The sequence below is a fragment of the Mobula hypostoma genome, chromosome 4 (assembly GCF_963921235.1).
Source record: "Mobula hypostoma chromosome 4, sMobHyp1.1, whole genome shotgun sequence".
Classification (NCBI taxonomy): Eukaryota; Metazoa; Chordata; class Chondrichthyes; order Myliobatiformes; family Myliobatidae; genus Mobula; species Mobula hypostoma.
Window position 1 is genome coordinate 194,885,916 of NC_086100.1, and position 23,192 is coordinate 194,909,107.

Below are 23,192 nucleotides of genomic sequence, written 5' to 3' on the forward strand. Positions count from 1 at the left end.
TACTCAGAGTGTGGTAGCTGTGTGAAACGAGCTTCCAGCAGAAGTGGTTGAGGCAGGTTCGATGTTATCGTTTAAAGTTAAATTGGACAGCTATATGGACAGGAAAGGAATGGAGGGTTATGGGCTGAGTGCAGATCGGTGGGACTAGGTGAGAGTAAGAGTTCGGCACGGACTAGAAGGGCCGAGATGGCCTGATTCTGTGCTGTAATTGTTATATGGTTATATATGGAAACAACGCTCCTCTGGACTAAGGTACACAACACAGTACATATATCTCACACACATAATAAGTAATATTACCACAAAGAAATGTACCTTACTATTTGTTAATTTATAATGCAGGTTATAAAGTAAACAGTATATCATTACTGGTGCTTCATCCATGATGAGACCTGGGTAGCGTCAGGGAGTTCAGTAGTCTCACGGTCTGGGGAAAGAAGCTGTTTCCAATTCTAACAGTTCTTGTCCTAATGCTACGGTACCTCCTATCTGATGGTAGGGGGTCAATGATATTGTGCGATGGATGGGAGAGATCATTGATGACATTAATGGCCCTTCATACACAGTATTCCTGATAAATATCTTGAATAGGTATCCTGATAAATATCTTCTGTTCCTAATTTGTACATATATAGCAAATTCACTCCAGCATAACAGCTGTAGTCAGTTGAACCAAGCAATTTTAATTTAATTTTCTGATTATAGTTGTTGGACTTAATCCAAAGTACTGAGTAGAATTTGCGCATCATGTCTAATTGACCTACTGTAAATATAATATAGCAGGTTCCCCAAATACAATCACATCCTTACTAAAACAGATGTGATACATTTTCTTTAAAGACAGCTTGTACCTCATCAATATACCTACAGGTGTCCGAAGTCCTCAGTGAGCCTGCAGACACTCAGTGAGTCCTCAGAGAGTCTCAGACACTCAAACGAGTCCTCAGTGAATCCGCAGACACTCAGACAGTGAGTCTCCAGCGATGTGAATCCGCAGACACTCAGACAGTGAGTGATCAGTGAGTCCGCAAACACTCAGACAGTGAGTCTCCAGCGCTGTGAATCCGCAGACACTCAGACAGTGAGTGATCAGTGAGTCCGCAAACACTCAGACAGTGAGTACTCAGTGAGTCTCAGACACTCAGACAGTGAGTCCTCAGTGAGTCTCAGACACTCAGACAGTGAGTGCTCAGTGAGTCTCAGACACTCTAACAGTGAGTCAGCAGGCACTCAGACAGTGAGTCTGCAGTGAAGTTTGTCAAAGTTTTAGATGTCATGCTGAATCTTCGCAAACTCCTCAAGAAGTAGAGGCGCTGCCGTGCTTCCTTTGTAATTGTACTTAAATGATGGGTCCAGAACAGATCCTCTAAAATAGAAACCCCAGGAATCTGAGGTTGTTAACCTTCTCCACCTCTGATCCGCTGACAAAGACTGGCTCATAGACGTCTGGTTTCCCTCTCCTAAAGTCTACAATCAGTTCCTTGGTCTTGCTGGCATTGAGTAAGAGGTTGTTACTTGCTATAGTCATACAGATAGTACAGAGAAAGTAATCTAAAACACATGGGACGTGCACGGCAGAGCACCCAAAAGTGAGCCCACAACTGCAGAGCCCGTTCAATGCTGATGTGGGTGGAACCTGTGCAGAAGCCCAGTGGCTGCAGGGCAACAGTGGTCCTGAATCTTGTGGCGTGGGACCCAAGACTCCTGCACTTTCCTCCCGCCGGGAGCAGCGAAAAGGGACCGGTTAAACACAGGCAGGCAGCGCTGAACACGAGTTCATTCCTCTGCTCTCGTCCTCAACCATTTTAAGCCTGCTCGACATTTTAATCAGTGCGGAGTAATGGAGCTGACCACAGGTTCACGTTCCGCCATCAGGAACAACCCCAACGACGGCCGTGGCTGCACTCTCCACTCTCATCCACGCTGACTCCCCCAGGAGATTGCAGAAGCACCAGATCATTCGGTCTGCTCAAAGGCACATTCTTAGAAGGGAAATTGCAGGCTGCAATCAAACGCAGTTCAGAGAAAGAAGTATATTTAGAGGAAGAAAACTATCTGGTAGTTTAGTAGATTGTCTGCAAGATGTTGCCGTTGGTTGCAGCTTTCAAAAAAATAAGTACACATGAAAGTACAAATGCTAATGGTGAATTCATCACCTATTTGGAGATGCAGTCTGGCGAGTTTGATTTCCCTTACCACAAATATCCAACTTTAGGGGCGACAGGGTACTGTAGTGGTTAGCGCACTGCTTTACAGGGTTCAGTTCCTTCCCGTGTCTGTAACAAGTTTATACGTTCTCCCTGTGACCACGTGGTTTTCCTCCGGGTGCTCTGGTTTCCTCCCACAGTCCAAAGACACCTGTTACTGTGCTGTATCGCTAAATTATAACACTGGGCAACAAAGATTTTGCTTCCTGAATAGTTTTGGGTGTACCTTACTGATTTTTGGCTGCTAATCATGAAAATCACCTTGAAATTTCCCAATCATTCACCATTTCTTTTTGGAAAACCAATTTCCCCCGGGATTAATAAAGTATGACTATGACTAAATTGTTTATATTTGTTATTTCAATTCGTAATTCAAGTCAGAATAACTGACGCCAAGATTAAGGAAGGCTTTTTTTGTTGATCCACAAATCAAACAGGTTATCAATGATAGACAATTCAAAGAACTTCTCATGGGACCAGAGGAAAATCGCACAACATGCTCGAAGAACACAGAACCATGAAGTGCATTATGTCACTAAAGACTTATTTTCTATATTCCCATTCAGACTTCTTCCCTGTAAATCTTTGCAATGACAGTGACGAGCATGGTGAAAGGTTTCACCAGGACATTGCACTCATGGAGAAATGGTATCAGGGCAACTGGAATCCATCAATGTTGGCTGATTATTGTTGGACACTTAAGCGAGAAGCCTCAGACACAAATGAAAATAATCAACAAAACATTTTTAGCTTAGTTAAACTATTGTAAAACATCAGCACTGTTATACAATTAAATGCATTATATTCAATAAATGTTAATTTCTTATTTCTCCAAGTTCTTACGTGATACAGGTAGTCTGAAACTACATCTGCGTTCAGCTTCAAACAGTCTATGAGAAACAAAAATATTTCTGAGGAAGCAATACTTTTGAAAAACACACACACACAAAACGCTGGAGGAACTCAGCAGGCCAGGCAGCATCTATGAAAAAGAGTACAGTTGATATTTCGGGCCGAGACTCTTGGGCAGGACTGGAGAAAAAAGATGAGGAGTAGAGGTAAAGGCTGGGGGGAGGGGAGGGAGAAACACAAGGTGATAGGAGAAACCGGTGGGGGGGGGTAAAGTAGAGCTGTGAAGTAGATTGGTGAAAGAGATACTGTGCGGGGGAAGGGGGAATCTAACAGGAGAGGACAGAAGGACATGGAAGAAAAGGAGAGAGGAGCACCACAGGGAGGCAATGGGCAGGCAAAGAGATAAGGTGAGCGAGGGTAAAAGGGGATGGGGAATGGTGAAGGAGAAGGAGGGGCATTACCAGAAGTTCAAGAAATTGAAGTTCATGCCATCAGGTTAGAGGCTACTCAGATGGAATACAAGGTCTTGTTTCTCCAACCCGAGTGTGGCCTCATTGTGACAGTGGAGGATGGACATATCGGAATGGGAATGGGAAGTGAAATTAAAATGGGTGACCACTGAGTGATCCCACTTTTTCTGACGGTCGGAACTTAGGTGCTCAGCGAAGCGGTCTCCCAATCTACTTCGGGTCTCACCAAAATACAGGAGGCTGCATCTGGAGCACCAGACACAGTATATGATCCCAACAGACTCACAGGTAAAGAGCTACCTCACCTGGGAGGACCGTTTTGGACCCTGAATGGTAGTGAGGGAGGAGGCGTGGGGGCGGGTGTAGCACTTATTCCACTTGCAAGGATAGCATCAGGAGGGGAAAGTTCAGTGGGGAGGGACGACTGGACAAGGGAGTTGTGTAGGGAGCGATCCCAGTGGAAAGCAGAAAGTGGGGGGGGGGTTGGGTAGTAGAGAAAGGTGGGCTTGGTGGAGGATCCTGCTGGAGATGGCAAAAGTTGCGAAGAATTATGCACTGGACGCTGCGGCTGGTGGGGTGGTAGGTGAGGACAAGAGGAATCCTATCCCTGCTAGGGTGACGGGAACACACAAAATGCTGGAGAAGGAGATGCGGCTTTCTGAAACAAACGTGCTGTCCAGTATAATTGATATAAATGAATAGGCTTCACTCCATAAATACAGGATCATCAGTCGAAAACTCCAGGCTCGTTGTTTTAACTTCATTCTTAATGAAGTGTCCAAAAACCTTTAAATGTGTAGTTACTTTCTCTGTAAAAGCACACTATGTGTTGCTGTTCTGATCCATGTTTCCCTTTTCCTTTACTTAAAGTGGCCATTGGATTACTTGGGTGACAGGGTGGAGATACGTCTCTACCAAAGGAGGTGTAAGGTGCTCCTTCCCTGCACTGGCCTGCAGGTCACCCTCGGGCAAGATGTAGCACCTCACTTAAACCGCACCCCCCCTACCCGATCAGGGTCATGTGAAGCCATGGGAGCAGGTGGTGGATGGTCGTACGAGCAGCTGGTGCAGATCACCAGTCCTGGTTATGCGACCACTGACACCAGGCAGACAATTTCTGAAGAGTATTGATAATAGCTGGGGTCACCCGTCTTGTAAAGACTCTGCCCAGCAGAGGGCAATTGCAAACCACTTCTGTAGAAACATTTGCAAAGAACAATTATGGCTATGGAAAGTCCATGATCATCTACATATTTAAGAGCAACTATAAGACTGTAAGATCTTAAGACCATAAGATAAAGGAGCAGAATTAGGCTATTTGGCCCCTCGAGTCTGCTCCACCATTTCATCATTGCTGATTCATTTCCTTCTCAGCCACAACCTCCTGACTTCTTCCCGTGTCCCTTCATGCCCAAACTAATCACGAATCTATCAACCCTGCCTTAAATATACCCAATGACTCGGCCTCCACAGCCATGTATGGTAAAGAATTTCACAGATTTACCACTCTCTGGCTAAAGAAATTCCTCCTCATCTCCATTCTAAAAGGACACCCCTCTAATTTGAGGCAGTGTCCTCTGGTCTTAGATTCCCCCACAATGGTAAACATCCTGTCCATATAAGCCACATCTCACTCTCTAATCCAGTCCCTCCCCATCTCCCATGCAGAGCTAACCACACCATGCAGTTTGGATTCACGAGATTCAAATAATTTGACCCCCTTTAAGTGAATGCAATCATTAATTTTAAACACAAGAGATTCTGCAGATGCTGGAAATCCAGAGCAACGCACACCCACAGAATGCTGGAGGAACTCTGCAGGTCAGGCAAAATCTATAAAAGGAATAAAGAGTCGACATTTCATGCTGATACCCTTTGTCAGGACACTACAAAAACTATGCTACAAAGAGATTTTTTAAACCACACAAGAAAACATCTCGCAGCTATGCTTGTGGTGAAATTACCGTAAATAGGTCCTGGTCCACGGAAGTCAAATTGAGCACATAGATCGTATTATTTGCTCCCACATAAAAGCGGTTATGTGGTTCATCCACCAAAAAGCTGTTAAAAGTGTTATCACTGTCCTTCAGAAAGCTTCGCATTGATGTCAGTTGTTGAAGCTCTGAAAACAAAAGAAACACATTGAAATGTTAAAATATGATCTTTTTATTAACTATTTATTTATGTATTGAGATACAGCATGGAACAGGCCCTTCGAGTCGCACCGCCCAGCCACCACTGAGTTAACCCTCGCCTAATCATGGGACAATTTACAATGACCAACCAACCTACCAACCGGTGCGTCTTTGGACTGTGGGAGGAAATCGGAGCACGCGGCTGAAACCCAGGCAGTCACGGCGAGAAGGTACAAACTCCTTACAGTCGGTGGTGGGAACGGTATCATTCTGCTATTAAAAAAAGGCCTGAAGCTTCAGGCTTAAATAAAATGCAAATCTGTATCCTGTAACAATTTAACCATGGTAGAGCCCCCACTGTCTGCTGCAATGCAGTTTCTGGACAACTTTCATACAGTACTGTTGTATTCTGATGGAGTGAGTGTCGGTGAATGGGTGGTCAAAATACTTTCAATTTAGGATAGAAGAGAGCTCGTTGGCAGTGGAGCCCACAGCGCTGATTTTTTTTTCCCAGTAACAAATATCCTGGACTTTTTGTTAAGTACACTCACACTCAGTGGCCACTTTATTAGGTACACCTGTCCACCTGCTCGTTAATGTAAACATCTAATCAGCCAATCATGTGGCAGCAACTCAATGCAAAGAAAAGCATGCAGACATGGTCAAGAGGTTCAGTTGTTATTCTGACCAAACATCAGAATGGGTTAGGAAAGTGGTCAAAGTGACGTTGACCATGGAACAATTGTTGGTGCCAGTCGGGGCAGTTTGAGTATCTCAGAAACAACTGATCTCCTGGCACGGTCTCTGTCACAGGGGTTCCCAGCCTTTTTTATGCCGTGGACCTCCGTCGTTCACCAAGGGGTCCGGGACCCCAGGTTGATAACTTGTGCTCTAGAGTTTACAGAGAATGGTGCGATAAACGAAAGCCATCCAGTGACGGGCAGTTGTGTGGGGGGAAATGCCAAGTTAATGAGAGAGGTCAGAGGAGAATGCCCAGTTTGGTTCAAGCTGACAGGAAGGTGACAGTAACTCAAATAACCACAGATTACAACAGTGGTGTGCAGAAGAGCACCTCTGAATGCACAACACACCGAGGCTTGAAGTGGATGGGCTACAGCAGCAGAAGACCACAAACATGCACTCAGTAGTCACTTTATTCGGTAAAGGAGGTGCCCAATAAAGTGCAGGCTCAGTGCATTTCATTGATTGTGGCTATTAGTTACAAACTTGGCATTCAGTACCTGTTCCAAATTGTTCTTGAAATCAAGCGGGTTCAGAGGCCAGTTGCAAGTCATCACAAAAGGCCAGTTAGTGTAGACAAGGAGTTTTACAGAAAGAGCCAATAGGCTGTTTTTGGTTCCTTTGGAGCAGAGTGTTCTATGATTCTATTGGTCGGGGTGCAGGTTGATGGGACGAGGCAGATGAACGGTTTAGCACAGACTAGACGGGCTGAAGGGCCTGTCTGCGTGCTACAGTGCTCTATGATTCTCTGATCTAAGTTAAGGCAGGAAACCCAATAGAAGCGTCCAATATAATGAGGGGTACAGATGAGGAAGACGGCATAAGTTTCCCCTACAGCAGATGTGTGTGAAACCAGAGGGCAGAGGTTTAAGGTTAAAGGAGATCCAAGGAACATTCTCATTGCCCCACACAGGGGACAGTTACAGTTTGGAAAGAATTGTGGGAGAGAGTGTTGGAGCTCAAGATATTCATAACATTTAACAAGGCTCTAAACCAGTATAAGACCATAAGACAGAGGAGCAGAAGTAGGACATTCGGCCCATCGAGTCTGCTCTGCTATTTATCATGGCTGATTTACTGTTCCTCTCAACTTCAGTCTCCTGACTTCTCCCTCTAACCTTTGACACCCTGATTAATCAAGAAGCTATCAACATCCACCTTATATAAACCCAATGACTTAGTCTGCACAGTCTTCTCTGGCAATGAATTCCACAGATTCACCACCCTCTGGCTAAACAAGCTATTCCTTATCTCTGTTCCAAATGGACATTCCTCTATTCTAAGGCTGCGAGCTCTGGCTCTGGACTCCCCCACTATAGGAAACAACCTCTCCACATCCACTCTATTTAGGCCTTTCAATATTCAATGAGATCTACCTTCATTCTTTTAAACTCCAGTGAGTACAAGCCCAGAGACATCAAATGCTCCTCATAAGCTAACCGTTTCATTTGTAACAAGTACTTCACCCTATTGAAGTGTCCTGGCCTGAAACATTAACTCTTTACTCATTTCACCTGCTGAGTTCCTCCAGCATTTTGTGTGTGTTGCTCTGGATGTCCAACACCCTGCAGAATCTCCTGTGCTTCAGTATTTAACTCCAGTATGGATGGTCCCAAGCCTAGCTGTGAAAGGAGCAGTGTTGGATATGGGGCTAGCAACCCCATCCCGTGAAATCCCAGAGCTACAGAAACGGCAGCAGAAGCTCCTGAGGCTTTATTCCTGGGAGAGGAGGGATCTTCGATGGGCTACACCTGGGGACAGCATGAAGGACTGACCCAGGCTGGGGCACTCTGTCGAGCTGCTGGCAAAGGCCTATGCCCCAGTGGGGGTGACAGGCCAAAGTAAGCAAATACTTGAACTACCTAGGCTGCAGACCAGGTACCAGCAGGTAGGGTTAATATGGACAAGTACACAGAACAGTACCACACAGGAACAGGCCCTTCTGCTCACAATGCTGTACCGAACCAATTAAATTAGTAATCTAAACTAATCCCTCTGCCTACACAATATCCATATCCTTCCATTTCCCTCACATTCCTGTGCCTATCAAACTTACTGCCCGTTATGCCACTGGTGTTTCGGGCAGCAACAAAGGTCCTCCATTTCTGTCTGTCCACACTGTCGCACACAGATATAGAAGGATTCCTCATTGCTGTTTCTGTGACAATTGTTTCTGACCAGTCAAGGTTGTTAGCCCTGAGCTGAACCTCCAAATCTGGGAGGACCAGTGTCCTCTACCCTTTGACCTGTCTGGCATGGGTGACCCTACCAAGAGTCAAAGCATAGAGCGCCGACTCTGGCCAACTTATCTCTTTGGATCATCGAGACATGCAAGCCTCCAAACCCAATGACAAGGTTGTGATCTGCTTGGAGGACATGCCCATCTAAAAGTCTCTACAAAGTCCCTAATGTATCTGCCTTTACCGCCATCCTGGGCAGCATATTCCAGGCACTCTCCACTCTCTGAGGACTAGAAGATTGGCATGGACAGAGTGGACAGGAAGACATAAAGAATTACTCATGATGTTTTCTTTTATCCATTTTGATTAGCGAAACAGACCTTTAAACAATCCAGAAATGCAAGTTTATAATTTCAGAATATTTTGTATGTGTCTTCACAGAATGCGGGATCACAGGGGGAAAACCACAAGCAATTATAAAAATAGAGACTAGCAATTTCGAGAAGGACTGGAATATAAAAGCAAGGATTTAATGCTGAGGCTTCTGAGGCATCGGTCAGTCCGCACTTGGAGAATTGTCAGCCATTTTGAACCTCTTATGTAAGAAAATGTATGCCGGGCCGGCTGGTGGCGCAGTGACATCAGCACCGGACCTGGGAGCGGAGGTTCCCGGGTTCGAAACCAGTCGGGTCCGCTCCCGAGTACGCTTTCCATCCGTGCCGGGTTGAGTGTCGAGATCGCAACTCGACCTCGTAAAATAAAAAGGGAAAATACTGTGAAAATATCTGTGTGAGGAGTGCCAGTCTCTCTCTCGCTCCGCGCCTTGTAAAAGCCATGAAAAAGACATCGTCACGGACACGCACAGATTCGCACGCACGCAGGCACACGCCAGAAAAAAAGAAAAGGAAATGTGTGCCACAGTAGCGTGGTGGTTAATGCGACACTACACAGCCCTGTAAGGAGCCTCTGTATGTTCTCCCCATGACATGCGTGTGTTTTCCCCAGTTGCTCTGGTTTCTTCCCACAGTCCGAAGGGTGGGTTGACTGGTCATTGTAAATTGTCCCGTGATTAGGTTAGGGTTAAATCAGGGTTTTCGGGGGCTGCTGTATAGTGTGGCTCAGCGGGCCGCGAGCGATCTCTGAATAAGTAAAAGTAAAAGTTACATTGACCTTGGAGAGGGTTCGGAGGACGTTCACGAGAATGACTGTGGGAACGAAAGCGTTAACATATGAGGAGCATTTGATGGCTCTGGGCTGTGGAGATCAAATCATTGAGTATACTTAAAGCAGTGGCTGATCAGTCAGGGCATCAAAGGTTTTGGGTGAACGCAGGAGAATGGGGTTGAGAGGGAAATGAATCGGCCATGATGAAATGGCAGAGCAGACTCGATGGGCCGAATGGCTTGTGTCTCAAAATTTTAGTAGCTTTAGAACTGCTAGTTCTGATGACCTGAAACGTTTAATTTTCTCGTATAAAATGCTGCTTTTCTATTTCTAGACTTTCTAAGGTGACCATGAACTGTTATTTGCAGTGCACGCATGTTTCCCAACACAAGCCCAAGTACGAATGGTCAGCTTTCAATGAAGCAGTCTCTCTCATTGGCTGAAGAGTTGCAAACAAACAGTACTTGATTATGTTACAAAGATCCATAATTCTGATTCAGATTCACATTTATTTATCATATCAACACAGAAACACACAGCGAAATGTGTCATTTCTGTTAACAACCAACACACACAAGTGTCACCACACATTCTGGTGCCAACATTACATGCCCACAATGCTCAGCAGAACAACAGCAGCAAACCAAGACCCGTTGCTCCCTCCCTCACTCCCACCCACCCACCCACTCACAGACATACGCAGTCCTCTCACCCCCAGGACAGGCTGTCTTCGGCCTCCAGTCTCCAATGGACTTGAGGATTCTCAGGCACTGGGCCCCGTCTTTCCGAGCGAACTCGCAGAGATTCGCAGTCTTGGGGCTCTAGCCAGCAGCCCTCGACCGGACATCCAAATATCCTTCAATCCGGACCTCCGATCAGCCACTTGAGCTTCAATCCAAACTGCCGATCAGCCTTTGCACTTCAACCTGGACCTTCGATCAGCCTTCAAGCTTCAATCCAGCCCGCCAATCATCCTCAGGCTTTAATCTGGACTCCAACAATTCTTCAGGCATCAATCTGGACCACCGATAATCATTTGGTTCTCCTTCCTTCAGCCTTGAGGCTTCAATCCGAACTAGCAGTCGTCCTTTGGACTTCAATTGAACCCTCTGATTGGCCTTCGGGCTTCAATCTGGACCCTCCGATCTGCCGTCAGGCTTCAATCTGGACCTCCAATCAACCACTGGACTACTGGAAGGGCCAGTGATGAAACTTGCCTTACAATTGCACTGTGAATATTATTTACAAAGCCCTGTGGCTGAAATTAAACCTTCAACAACCATTACCACCTTCCTTGTGCAAGATGTGAATCTAGGTAATATATCCATTTACGGCAACTATATTGGGACTCATTGGCACCCTGAACATCCATTCCCTTCACAAGTGGGCCACTGAAACAATGCATTCCAGTTATTCTTTAAGGATGACATGAGAGCCCTTTGCAAACCTGCAGGCCAACAAGGAGGGCAATAACCTTATGGAATTGCCATTTCCTTCCAATTTCTCTCCAGTACAAAGCCCTGATGTGGAGAACCTGGACGGGCTGAGTTGGTTTTCTCTGGAGTAGAGGAGGCTGTGAGGCAACTTGACAGAGGTATACAAAACTGTGAAGGGAACAGATGAACAGATAGTAAAAATCTCATGCTAGGGGTGTCAAAGACGAGAGGCAAAGGTCATAGAGTCATAGAAACGTATGGCACAGAAACGGGCCCTTTGGCCCATCTCGTCCATGCCGAACCATTTAAACTGTCCAGTCCCATCACCCTGCACTGGGACCATAGCCCTCCATACCCACCACCATCCATGTATCTACCCAAACTTCACTTAAACGTTGAAATCGCACTCGCATACACACTCTCCACACTCTGACAACCCTCTGAGTGAAGAAGTTTCCCCTAATGTTCCCCTTAAACTTCTCACCTTTCACCCTTCAATCTATCCCTTGGCCATATCTGCCATGGTCTTATTGAATGGTGGAACAAATTCGATGGCCTACTCTTGCCCCTATTTCTTATGTTCTTAACCCATGACCTCTGGTATTTACAAAGAACCGTGCAAAAAAAAACAGAAAAACATCAAGTGAAGGGGAGCTCTGTGGGTGAAAACGCCTTGTTAATGAGAGGGGACGGAGGAGAACAGGCAGACTGGTTCAAGCTGACAGGAAGGCGACAGTAACTCAAATAACCACACGATACAACAGTGGTGTGCAAAAGAGCATCTCTGAACACACAACACATTGAACCTTGAAGTGGACGGGCTACTGCAGCAGAAGACCATGAACAAAAGGTACCTATAAAGTGGGCACTGGTGCAATAGGAGCACATAAAAGGGATTAGTGTAGAGAACTGTAACAGATTGAATACACATGCCTGGCTGAGGAGCATTTTTCTGTGCTATTTGACTATCACCCCAGTGCACTGACATTTTTGAAGTTGCAAGTTTGAATCAAAAAAGCTGAAGACAGAAACACAAAAAAAAATAATTACAGACATTGAAAAACTGAAACAAAAATAGTATGTGCAAGGTATAATCAGCAGGTCCGGCAGTCGAACGTAACCTCAAAGAACAGCATCTCGTCTACTGTACAGACCCACTGCAATCCACAGACCCATGTTCAATTTAACAATTTCACAGATAGCCCAAGCTTTCATAACTATTTCACAAGTGGTCAGTTCAGATGCAAAGTTTCCCACCCGTAACATTGACTCAATCTTTCCCTCACCACAGAGGCTGCGTGACCTGCAGGGTATTTTCATCACGCCTTCCACACCCCTACCCCCTCCATATGCCCGACATCTGCTTTATTCCACATTTAATTGTTCTAACATTCTGCGTTTTCCATGTTTAGCCTTCACACAACTACCCCTAATCTTCAATCCACAATGAGGCTTCAAAAGCATCATGCCATCTTAACAACATTGGTGTTCTCCCCCCAACACCACCCCCCAATCAGAAACAGCCCTTTTGTCTTCTCCAACCCCATTTCTAAGTACAATTTAAACCACACCAGAATCAAAATCAGGTTTATTATCACTGGCAGAAGGGGTGGAATTTGTTGTTTTGTGGCAGCAGTACACTGCAATACACAATATATATTATAAATCACAACAATAAGAAAAATGTATCTATAGTGGATTCCGGAGTTAATTGCAACACATCAAGACCAGTACATTTTGGCCCAGTTAAGCGGCTGCCCCAAATAGCCGAAGTTTCATGGAAATTGTTAAAAGGTACAAAAAAAAGACAAACTATCATTTAAATAAGTAACAAATTACATATTTAAATGAAACACAGACCAAATTAGAACACTACCAATATTACTACAGTACTATAGAACTGTGTATTAGTTCCTAATATTTATCGATGGAGGAATTCACCCAGTGCCTGTTGCCGTGTTCTTTTGATTGACTGTAAATGAACAAAATCAGTGCAAACATCTTGGGCAGATAATGGACTGCCTTCGTTGCCTTGCTGCACAGTCAAAATAAAATGATCAAAAGTCACTGCTTTTTGAATCGGCGTCCATCAGCCCAAATGGATAACAAACCATAAATACATGCAGCCGTTGCTATTTAAAAAGCTGAATACTGAGGCTTTGGGCCTGCTTCGGGCTGCTCCAGGGATTTGGGTTGAAGGACTCAATTTAGTTCAGAATGCTGTAGTTGTTTATCACTTCTATTTTTATACCTGATTTGTTTTGTGTTTTTTATTTCCTCCTTCTCTGTGGGTACTGGGGCGGGGGTTGGGGGTGGTCTTATTTTTTCTAATTGGGTTCTTTTTGATTCCTTGCTTGTGACTGCCTGTTAAGCAAAGAAATCTCAAGATTGTATAATTTATACATTCTTTGATAATAAATACACTTTGAATCCAGCGTGTTTGTCTGATGCTAGTTAGAAACTGTTCAGCAACACCTCCCTGCCCCAATTAAGCGGCACAGTGTCCCAAATAAATGAAAGGAACCCCGGCTATTTTCTTCACTAGTTTTTGTTCTTTAAAAGTTGCCCCAATTAAGTGGCTTCCTTGATTAATCATGGATATAATATAGAAAATAATCTGTGCAAAAATAGTGAGGGAGTGTACATGGGGTCATTGCCTGTTCAAAGATCTGATGGCAGAGGGGAAGAAGCTGTTCCTGAAACGTTGAGTGTGTGTCTTCAGGCTTCTATACCTCCTCCCTGATGGCAGCAATGAGAAGAGGGCATGTCCAGGGTGTTGGGGGTCCTTAATGATGGATTTGCCTTTTTGAGGCATTGCCTTTTGAAGGTGTCCTCGATTCTGGGGAGGCTAGTGCCCGTGATGGAGCTGACTGAGTTTGCAACCGTCTGCAGCTTTTACTGACCCTGTGCAGTGGTTCCTCCATACCAGACCAGTAAGAATGCTCTCCACAGTACATTTGTAGAAATTTATGACTGACTTTGGTAACATGCCAAATCTCCTGAAGCTCTGAAATACAGCCACTGGCAAGTTTTCTTGGTAATTGCATCAAGACGTTGGGCCCAGGATCGGTCCTTAGAGACGCTGACACCCAGGAACTTGGAACTGGTCACCCTCTCCACTGCTGTGCATTCCCTCAAGTGCCCCCTCCTCTCCACAATTAATTGTGGAGGCCCAACCAGAGGCAGGAGCAAACCACAGCGATGAGGTTTCTCGCAGGTCGGCGACGCTTGTTCAAAAGAAGAGCTTTGCGGGTTTCGGACATTCTGGAGGCCCAATCAGCGGGAGCAGAGCACAGCGATTTTAATAAAAGTACAGATGGGACAAGCGGGGCAGCCATTGTTGGGAGTAGGATAGTGCTGAGAGTAGGAGGGTCAGGCTTCGACTCAAAGGAAGCTTAGGCTCAGAAGAGGCATTGGCTCTGGGTGAGTTTCTGTTCAAGTTCCCTGTTTCTCTCTCTCTCTTACTGTACCTCGTGTAGGAAATGGCTGCTGTGTGTTCTTCATGCCGGATGCTGGTATCCTGGGAGACCCAGAGTATCCCAGGGAACTACATCTGCATAAAATGCATCCAGCTGCAGCTCCCTGAAGACCACGTTAGGGATCTACCGCAGCAACCGGATGACCTTCGACTTATACGGGAGAGTGAGGAGATAATCGATCAGAGTTACAGGGAAGTTGTCACCCCTAAGCTGCAGGAGATGAGGAGCTGGGTGACTGTCAGGAGAAATAGGAATGTATATAGGCAGTCAGCACAGACCACCCCTGTGGCCATTCCCCTCAATAATAAGTATACTGTTTCGGATACTGTTGTGGGGGATGACCTCCCAGGGGAGTGCCATGGAACCCAGGTGTAATGCCCTGGTACCAGGGGGTTGCGCAGGTTACTGGCACTGAGCATGGGTCCATGGTGCAGAAGGGAAAGAGAGAGAAGAGGGGAGCTGTAGTGATAGGGGACTCCAGGAGATTCTGTGGATGTGAACGGGACACCCGGATGGTATGTTGCCTCTCAGGTGCCAGGGTCAGGGACACCTTGGATCGTGTGCACAGCATTTTGGAGGGAGAGGTGGAGCAGCCAGATGTCTTGGTATATATTGGTACCAATGACATGAAAAGAAATGAGGTCCTGAAGAGAGAATCTAGAGAGCTAGGTAGAAAGCTGAGAAGCAGCGCCTCCAGTTTAGTGATGCAACACACACCAAATGCTGGTGGAACGCAGCAGTCCAGCCCGAAACGTCGACTGTACAGTACTTCTCCATATAGATGCTGCCTGGCCTGCTGCGTTCCTCCAGCATTTTGTGTGCGTTGCTTGAATTTCCAGCATCTGCAGATCTTCTCGTGTCCAGGTTAGTGATTTCTGGATTGCTGCCTGTGCCACGCACCAGTGAGGTTGGAACAGGACGACTTGGCAGATACAAACGTAAATATGTGGCTGAGAAGCTGGTGCAAGGGGCAAGGTTTCAGGTTCTTGGATCATTGGGATCTCTTTCGGGGGGAGATATGACCTGTTCAAAAGTGACGGGTTGCACCTGAACCCGAGGGGGACCAATATTCTCGTGGGCAGGTTTGTTAGAGCTGTTAGGGAGGGTTTAAACTAATTTATCAGGGGTTGAGAACCAGTGTGAAGATGGATGGTGAAAAAAAAAGCAAAGATAGCGTGCAGACTAACTGTCAGGAAGGGCAGGCGGATGATAGGACACAATGGTGGCCAGCAAGGTGAGTATCAGAGCCATAGGGATGCAGAATCAAAAAAAGTAGCAAATACAGCACTCAATCTGTTATATCTCAATGCAGAGTATAAGAAATAAGGTGGATGATATTGTTACATGATTACAGTTTGTCAAGTACGATGTTGTGGCCATCACTAAATTGTATCTGAAGGATGGTTGTAGTTGGGATCTGAATGTTCAAGGTTACATGTTGTATTGGAGGGACAGGAAGATAGGTAGAGAGGGTGGCTTGGCTCTGCTGGTAAAGAATGGCAACAAATCAGTAGAAAGATGTGCTACAGGATTGGAAGATGTTGAATCCTTGTTGGTTGAGTTAAGAAAATGCAAGGTAAAGGACCCTGATGGCAGTTATATACAGGCCTCCCCAACAGTAGCTGAGATGTGGACCACAAATTACAACAGGAAGTAGAAAAAGCATGTCAAAAGGGCAATGTTATGATGGTCAAGGGAAATTTTAACATGCAGGTCAATTGGGAAAATCAAGTGGGTAATGGATCTCAAGAGAGTGAGTTTGTTGAATGCCTACGAGATAGCTTTTCAGAGCCTACCAGGGGATCAGCTATACAGGATTGGGTGTTATGTAATGAACCAGAGGCGATTAGGGAGCTTAAGGTAAAGGGACCCTTAGAAGGCAGTGATCACAATATGACTGAGTTCAACTTAAAATTTGATAGGGAGAAAGTAAAGTCTGACGTAGCAGTATTTCAATGGAGTAAAGGAAATTACAGTAGTATGAGAGAGGAGTTGGCCAAAGTTAATTGGAAGGAGCTCCTGGCAGGGATGTCAGCAAAGCAGCAATGGCGTGTGTTTCAAAAACAAAGAAATACTCAAATGGCAAAATAGTACAACTGTGGCTGACAAGGGAAGTCAAAGCTAATATAAAAACAAAAGAGAGGACATACAACAAAGTGAAAATTAGCGAGAAGATAGAGGGTTGGGAAACTTTTAAAAATCTATAGGAGATTCTAAAAACCAATAGGAGAGAGTTCAAAGGAGGTTCACAAGGATGATCCGGCAATGAAAGGATCATCATATGAGGAACGTTTGATAGCTCTGTGTCTGTACTTGCTGGAATTCAGAAAGATGCGTTGGGGGGGGGGGAAGAAATCTTATTGAAACCTTTCGAATACTGAAAGGCTTAGACAGAGTAGATGTAGAAAGGATGCTTCCCATGGTGGGGGAGTCATTTAGGAGAAGAGGGCACAGCCTCAGGAAAGAGGGGCGTCCATTTAAAACAGAGATGCGGAGAAATTTCTTTAGTCAAAGGGTGGTGAGTTTGGGGAATTTATTACCACAGGCAGCTGTGGAGGCCAGGTCGTTGGGTGTTTTTAAGGCAAAGTTTGATAGGTTCTGATTGGACACGGCATCAAAGGTTACAGGGAGAAGGCAGGGGAGTGGTGTTGAGGAGGGGATAAAAGGATCAGCCATGATTGAATTGCAGAGCAGACAAATGGCCTAATTCTGCTCCTATGTCTTTGTAATTCCTTGCTCTTACTGACGTTGAGCAGTTCTTGGAATGGGCTTCTGAGATGTTGGAGCATGCACTTGGGGAATAACGGACCTCACATGGAGCTGAACTTTGTAGGACACATATTAAGCAAATAAAATCGCCACAGCCCTCAAGATCTGACCTGGTGTAGATGATGCAGCATTGTTTCTCTGTGTTCCAGTTTTGATACAGGGTCAACTCTGCTACTTTTTCAATGCTGCATCATCTGCTCTTTATCTCCATCACCTGTTTGGAGTTAGGAGTTTGAGGAGATTTGGTATGTCACTAAAAACAATCACAAATTTGTACAGATGTACCATGGACAGCAGTCAAACCTCTGACTCACAATGTCTCTGCCAGCCACCACATGCCAATCCAAACTAATCCCATATGGCTTCATGCAACACACATCAAAGTTGCTGGTGAACGCAGCAGGCCAAGCAGCATCTATAGGAAGAGGCGCAGTCGACGTTTCAGGCCGAGACCCTTCGTCAGGACTAACTGAAGGAAGAGTGAGTAAGGGATTTGAAAGCTGGAGGGGGAGGGGGAGATGCAAAATGATAGGAGAAGACAGGAGGGGGAGGGATAGAGCCGAGAGCTGGACAGGTGATAGGCAAAAGGGGATACGAGAGGATCATGGGACAGGAGGCCTAGGGAGAAAGACGGGGGGGGGGGGGGTGACCCAGAGGATGGGCAAGAGGTATATTCAGAGGGACAGAGGGAGATAAAGGAGAGTGAGAGAAAGAATGTGTGCATAAAAATGAGTAACAGCTGGGGTACGAGGGGGAGGTGGGGCCTAGCGGAAGTTAGAGAAGTCAATGTTCATGCCATCAGGTTGGAGGCTACCCAGACGGAATATAAGGTGTTGTTCCTCCAACCTGAGTGTGGCTTCATCTTTACAGTAGAGGAGGCCATGGATAGACATGTCAGAATGGGAATGAGATGTGGAATTAAAATGTGTGGCCACTGGGAGATCCTGCTTTCTCTGGCAGACAGAGCGTAGATGTTCAGCAAAGCGGTCTCCCAGTCAGCGTCGGGTCTCACCAATATATAAAAGGCCACATCGGGAGCACCGGACGCAGTATATCACCCCAGTCGACTCACAGGTGAAGTGATGCCTCACCTGGAAGGACTGTTTGGGGCCCTGAATGGTGGTAAGGGAGGAAGTGTAAGGGCATGTGTAGCACTTGTTCCGCTTACACGGATAAGTGCCAGGAGGGAGATCAGTGGGGAGGGATAGAGGGGACGAATGGACAAGGGAGTTGTGTAGGGAGCGATCCCTGTGGAATGCAGAGAGGGGGGGGAGGGAAAGATGTGCTTAGTGGTGGGATCCCGTTGGAGGTGGCGGAAGTTACGGAGAATAATATGTTGGACCCGGAGGCTGGTGGGGTGGTAGGTGAGGACCAGGGGAACCCTATTCCTAGTGGGGTGGTGGGAGGATGGAGTGAGAGCAGATGTACGTGAAATGGGGGAGATGCGTTTAAGAGCAGAGTTGATAGTGGAGGAAGGGAAGCCCCTTTCTTTAAAAAATGAAGACATCTCCCTCGTCCTAGAATGAAAAGCCTCATCCTGACAGCAGATGCGGCGGAGACGAAGGAATTGCCAGAAGGGGATGGCGTTTTTGCAAGAGACAGGGTGAGAAGAGGAATAGTCCAGATAGCTGTGAGAGTCAGTAGGCTTATAGTAGACATCAGTGGATAAGCTGTCCCAAGAGACAGAGACAGAAAGATCTAGAAAGGGGAGGGAGGTGTCGGAAATGGACCAGGTAAACTTGAGGGCAGGGTGAAAGTTGGAGGCAAAGTTAATAAAGTCAATGAGTTCTGCATGCGTGCAGGAAGCAGCGCCAATGCAGTCGTCGATGTAGCGAATGACATCAGTGGATAAGCTGTCTCCAGAGACAGAGACAGAAAGATCTAGCATTCTAACTGGCTGCATCACTGTCTGGTGTGGGGGTGGGGGGGGGGGAGAGGAGGAGGGCACTGCACTGCAGAAAGTTATAAACTCACTCAGCTCCATCATGGGCACTAGCCTCCCCAGCATCCAGGAAATCTTCAAGGAACAATGCCTCAAAAAGATGGCATCCATCACCAAGGACCCCCACCACCCAGGACATGCCCTGGTCTCATTGCTTCCATTAGGGATGAGGTACAGGAGCCTGAAAGGGCTCACTCAACATTTCAGGAACAGCTTCTTCCTCTTTGCCATCCGGTTGCTAAATTGACATTGAACCCACGAACACTACTACCTCTATTTCGGTTTCTCTTTTTGCACTATACACACTTCTTACTGTAATTTAAAGTTTTTAATCACCACGTACTGCATTGTACTGCTGCCAAATAACAAATGCCAGTGATATTAAACCTGATTCTGATTCCAGCTGATGGTGCACTGCACGTCAGACACCTCCCTCACCAAACAACAGGAATTCTGCAGATGCTGGAAATTCAAGCAACATACATCAAAGTTGCTGGTGAATGCAGCAGGCCAAGCAGCATCTATAGGAAGAGGCGCAGTCGACGTTTCAGGCTGAGACCCCACCGTCCTGACGAAGCATCTCGGCCTGAAACGTCGACTGCGCCTCTTCCTATAGATGCTGCTTGGCCTGCTGCGTTCACCAGCAACTTTGATGTGTGTTGCTTGAATTTCCAGCATCTGCAGAATTCCTGTTGTTTCCATATGGCTTCATGTGGTCTTTCACCCTCCATTCCTTGTTTTTTTTTGTGTGTTTTTATCCTGATGAAGTGTCTCAGCCCAAAATGACAACTCAGCTCGGATGTTTACTCATTTCCATAGATGCTGCCCAACCTCCTGAGTTCCTCCAGCATTTTGAGTGGTGCTCTGGATTACCAACATCTGCAGAACCTCTTACGTTTATTTTTCTCTCTTAAATATTGCTATAATAAAAGAAAGATGCAGCAGAAAGACCCGAATTGTTTTTCTTTTGCTTTCAAGTGAATAGCACCATTCCTCAGGGAACAACTTGGCTTTTTTTTTGCACCTATGTTAAAGAATTGGCTGGCAAGCCCACGGTTTCTAAATTTGCAGATTTGGCAAAACTTGGAAGTATTGTGACGTGCAGGAATTGTAGCTCGATGGCAGAAGGGCATTGCTGAATGGCACAGCAGGTACACACGTTACCTCACTGCTCATCCCCATTCTGTTTGTGTAAAACGCAGAGACCATCTGGGCTTCTTTCAAATACTCAGTGCCCATATCCCAAGGTCAGTGCAGGGCCCAGGCAAATTCCTACAGTGAATATACTTTATAATTTATTGTCGCCAAACAATTGATATTAGAACGTACAATCATCACAGCGATATTTGATTCTGCGCTTCTCACTCCCTGGATTACAAATCGATAGTAAATATTAAAAATTTAAATTATAAATCATAAAATCATAAATAGAAAATAGAAAAATGGAAAGCAAGGTAGTGCAAAAAAACTGAGAGGCAGGTCCGGATATTTGGAGGGTACGGACCAGATCCGGGTCAGGATCCGTTCAGCAGTCTTATCACAGTTGGAAAGAAGCCGTTCCCAAATCTGGCCATATGAGTCTTCAAGCTCCTGAGCCTTCTCCCGGAGCGAAGAGGGACGAAAAGTGTGTTGGCTGGGTGGGTCGTGTCCTTGATTATCCTGGCAGCACTGCTCCGACAGCGTGCGGTGTAAAGTGAGTCCAGGGACAGAAGGTTGGTTTGTGTGATGTGCTGCGCCGTGTTCACGATCTTCTGCAGCTTCTTCCGGTCTTGGACAGGACAACTTCCATACCAGGTTGTGATGCACCCTAGAAGAATGCTTTCTACGGTGCATCTATATCACTGCTTCACATCGAGATACACAACAATTGGGATGAGATCCTGGTAGATAATTTCCATTACAAAAAAATCTCTGGGATGTGAAGAGGATGTTTCCTATGGTGCGGGAGCCTAGGACCAGAGGGCTCAGAATAGAAGGACAACAATTTAGAACAGAAATGAAAGGGAATTTCTTTAGCCAGAGGCTGGTGAATCTGTGGAATTCATTGCCACATGTGGCTGTGGAGGCCAAATCACTGGGTATATCTAAAGCAGAGGTTGATAGGTTCTTGATTAGTCAGGGCATCAAAGTTACAGGAAGAAGGCAGGAGAATGGGATTGAGAGGCACAATAAATCAGCCATGATGGAATGGAGGAGTAGACTGACTGTCCTAATTCTCCTCTTATGTCTTATAGTCATCATCATTATTATGTGCTGTGTCATACAACATGAGTGATCATGGTCTTGACCATGATTGTTCTTGGCAAATTTTTCCACAGAAGTGGTTTGCCATTGCCTTCTTCTGGACAGTGTCTTTACAAGATGGGTGACCCCAGCCATTATCTTCAGAGATTGTCTGCTTGGCGTCAGTGGTCACATAACCAGGACTTGTGATCTGCACCAGGTACTCATACCATCCACCACCTGCCCCCATGGCTTCACATAACCCTGACTGGGGGGGGGGGGTGGGTAGGTGTGGGGCTAAGCAGGTGCTATACCTTGCCCAAGGGTGACCTGCAGGCTAACAGAGGGAAGGAGCGCCTTACACCTCCTTTGGCAGAGAAGAATCACCACTTTGCAATCCAATGGCTTGGAGTAACACTATGCAAATGCAGACATATTGCTAATTATACAAAGCATTTCCCAAACAGCTCAATGCCTAATAGTCCTTTCAGTAATGTAGATGGAAGCACAGGCAGAAAGAAGAGGAAGTCTAAGATGATTCAGACAATAGGAGCATAAGTAGGCCACTTGGGCAATCACATTCAATCATCCACTTCTGCCTTCACCACTTTTGGAAGTGCAGCACATCTACCTCCTTCTGGAATAACATACCAAATGCTGGAGGAACTCGGCAGGTCAGGCAGCATTTACGGAGAGCAGTCAAGAGTCGACGCTTCGGGCCGAGGTCCTTCATCAGGACTGAAAAGGGAAGAGGATAAGGGGAGGGGAAGGAGTACAAGCTGGCAGGGATAGGTGAGGCCAGCTGAGGGGGGAGGTGGATGAAGAATGAAGCTGGAATATGATCAGTGGGAAAAGTAAAAGGCTAAAGGTGGAATCTGATTGGAGTAAAGAGAACCATGGGATAGAGGGACACAGAGGGAGATGATCGGGAGGTGAGAAGAAGGGAAGAGGCATATGAGGGAACCAGAAAGTGGAATTGAAAAAGAGAGAGGGGGAGAAGGGGGAAGAGTCTGTTGAGTTCTTCAGTTGCATCTGCAGATTCTCTTGTGTTCTGACTTGAACATATTACCGATTACTCCATTACTGATGTTTATTGTTGTCACATCTACAGTGGAAAACATTTTGTATGACATCCATACACAGCATTTCACAAAATATGTATATCAAGCTAGACCAAAAATGCAGTATGCAGTGTTACAGTTAGACAGAAAGGCAATGCAAGCAGACAATAAAGTTCAAAGTATATTTATTATCAAAGTATGTATACTTTGGAGACCTGGTGATGTCTCCTTACAGATAGCCACAAAACAAAGAAACCCAATAGAACCTATTTTTAAAAAAGACTGACAAACACTCAACATGCAGAGAGAAAAAAAAATCAAAAGTAAGCAAATCATATTCAGATCTGAAATTCACGAAAGTGAATTCACAGACGAAAAGCTAGGCATCACTGCAGCGGATTCAGGAGCCTGTTAGTTGCAGGTCACAGTCTCAGTTCAGCACAGAACCAAGTAAATATCGCGAAGCAGCAAGCTGAACCGGCCTATCTCTCACCTCTGGCCCTGACACCCTGACCTTTTCAATCTGGCCCGGC

General features: G+C 45.8%; 1 protein-coding gene across 2 annotated transcripts in view; it reads right to left on the bottom strand.

Annotated features, from left to right (window-relative positions):
* The window catches only part of LOC134345851 (semaphorin-4F-like), a 174,250-nt gene that overhangs the window by 82,287 nt on the left and 68,771 nt on the right, over window positions 1-23,192 (bottom strand). For both annotated transcript variants that reach the window (XM_063047154.1, XM_063047153.1), the window contains exon 2: window positions 5,494-5,651. In XM_063047154.1, coding sequence (XP_062903224.1) covers window positions 5,494-5,651 — 158 coding nt within the window. The remainder of the gene's footprint in view (window positions 1-5,493; window positions 5,652-23,192) is intronic.